Here is a 1,354-nt window from a genome sequence, read left to right on the forward strand (position 1 = left end):
AACTGATGTCACTCGTCACACAATGAATCATGAACCAATCCGTCTGTGGTGACGAGGTTCAGTGTGTCGTCACACACACCAAACTAAAGCAGCTTCCAGCTGGTTTTTCTTTGCTAAGGAAGTCAAACATCATTTGTAGGAACTGCTGTCAGACAGGAGAGAACTGATGCAGCTCAGAAAATGTCTGACCAAGTCCCCAAATATTTACAGGAGGCCATCATTTCTCACCTGGTCGGAGTTTTACAAGTGAGCTTTGGATCAAATCATTTCAGAACCAGTTTCAGAGCCTTCAAAACATTTTGTCTGCAGTCCTTCTGTCAGAACAAACACACAGCTGTGTTGTCTGCATACACAGGAAATACAATTTAGCTACATAAACTTTATTTGAATCAGTGATAAAAAAGGTGAATAAAAGAGGAGCGGCCCACCGTAAAGCTCAGGGACCCTCAGCCTGAACCGACTGGATCTTATGACAAAGCCAACAATCCTGAGTTTGTCTAAAAGTCATTTCTAATCCTCTGAGTGCATCATTAGACCCAACCACAGCTGCAGCCCCTCTGCTGGGACCACTGCTAGAACACGCTTCTAGTTCTTCTTTTTTATCAATGCCCCCTCCCAGTGTTCTGAGTGGGTTCTGCTGGGCCTACCTTCACAGCTGCTGTGACCCTCTTCATAGCCGGCGCTGCAGCTGCACTTCCCGATGGGCACCAGCCACTCTCCTTCAGCGCTGCAGTGCATCCTGGGAGGGACGTCCGTGTCCACCTCAGAGTTATTGACACAGGAGCCACGCACCTCCACCAGCGTGGCGAAGGCGGCCTCGGCCACCGTGTCAGGAAACACCGCCAGGTTCTGCACGGTCGCCAGACAGCGTTTATAGTAAACGCGGACGGCCACCAGAGCCACGCAGGCGCCCACGTCCTGGAAGGCCAGGTGGAAGCCCTTCTTGTTCAGGTGACCGATCTCACGCACCTCCGTGTTCAGCTTCATCTTCCTCTCCCCGAGGTCGCCCTGCGTGAAGCTCTCGTCTGCAGCGATGGTGTCTATCTTGGTGTAGCGGTCCTCCCGGGTCACGCCACCCAGGTCCCGATCCGACTCAACGTACAAGAGGTTAAAGGTCTCCTTACAAGTCCCAGCTACTCCCGGGATGCTGTTGCAGTCCCGCAATGTGAACTGCAGCTCCACGAAGATCCGCTGCCCGCCGCGGCGTGTCACCCAGCCGGTCTGCAGCCAGTTGTTCTGCTGCAGGGGCTCCATCACGTTACACACCTGGTAGGTCCGAATGGGCTTATACTTCTCATCCACACCGCTGATCTCCTCCCACTGTGGGTGTGTGTGTTGGGGGGATGAACATGTC

The 1,354-nt window shown here is 53.2% G+C and overlaps 1 protein-coding gene across 1 annotated transcript in view; it reads right to left on the reverse strand.

The window, feature by feature from the left end:
* Positions 1 to 1,354, reverse strand: part of LOC106535281 (ephrin type-A receptor 7) — a gene marked incomplete at its 5' end in the record, with an annotated part of 15,403 nt that overhangs the window by 11,453 nt on the left and 2,596 nt on the right. Inside the window, 1 exon segment of the mRNA XM_014032255.1 lies at positions 648 to 1,320. Within this exon segment, the coding sequence (XP_013887709.1) occupies positions 648 to 1,320 (673 nt within the window).

This window comes from Austrofundulus limnaeus, unplaced genomic scaffold, assembly GCF_001266775.1.
Source record: "Austrofundulus limnaeus strain Quisiro unplaced genomic scaffold, Austrofundulus_limnaeus-1.0 Scaffold1404, whole genome shotgun sequence".
Lineage (NCBI taxonomy): Eukaryota > Metazoa > Chordata > Actinopteri > Cyprinodontiformes > Rivulidae > Austrofundulus > Austrofundulus limnaeus.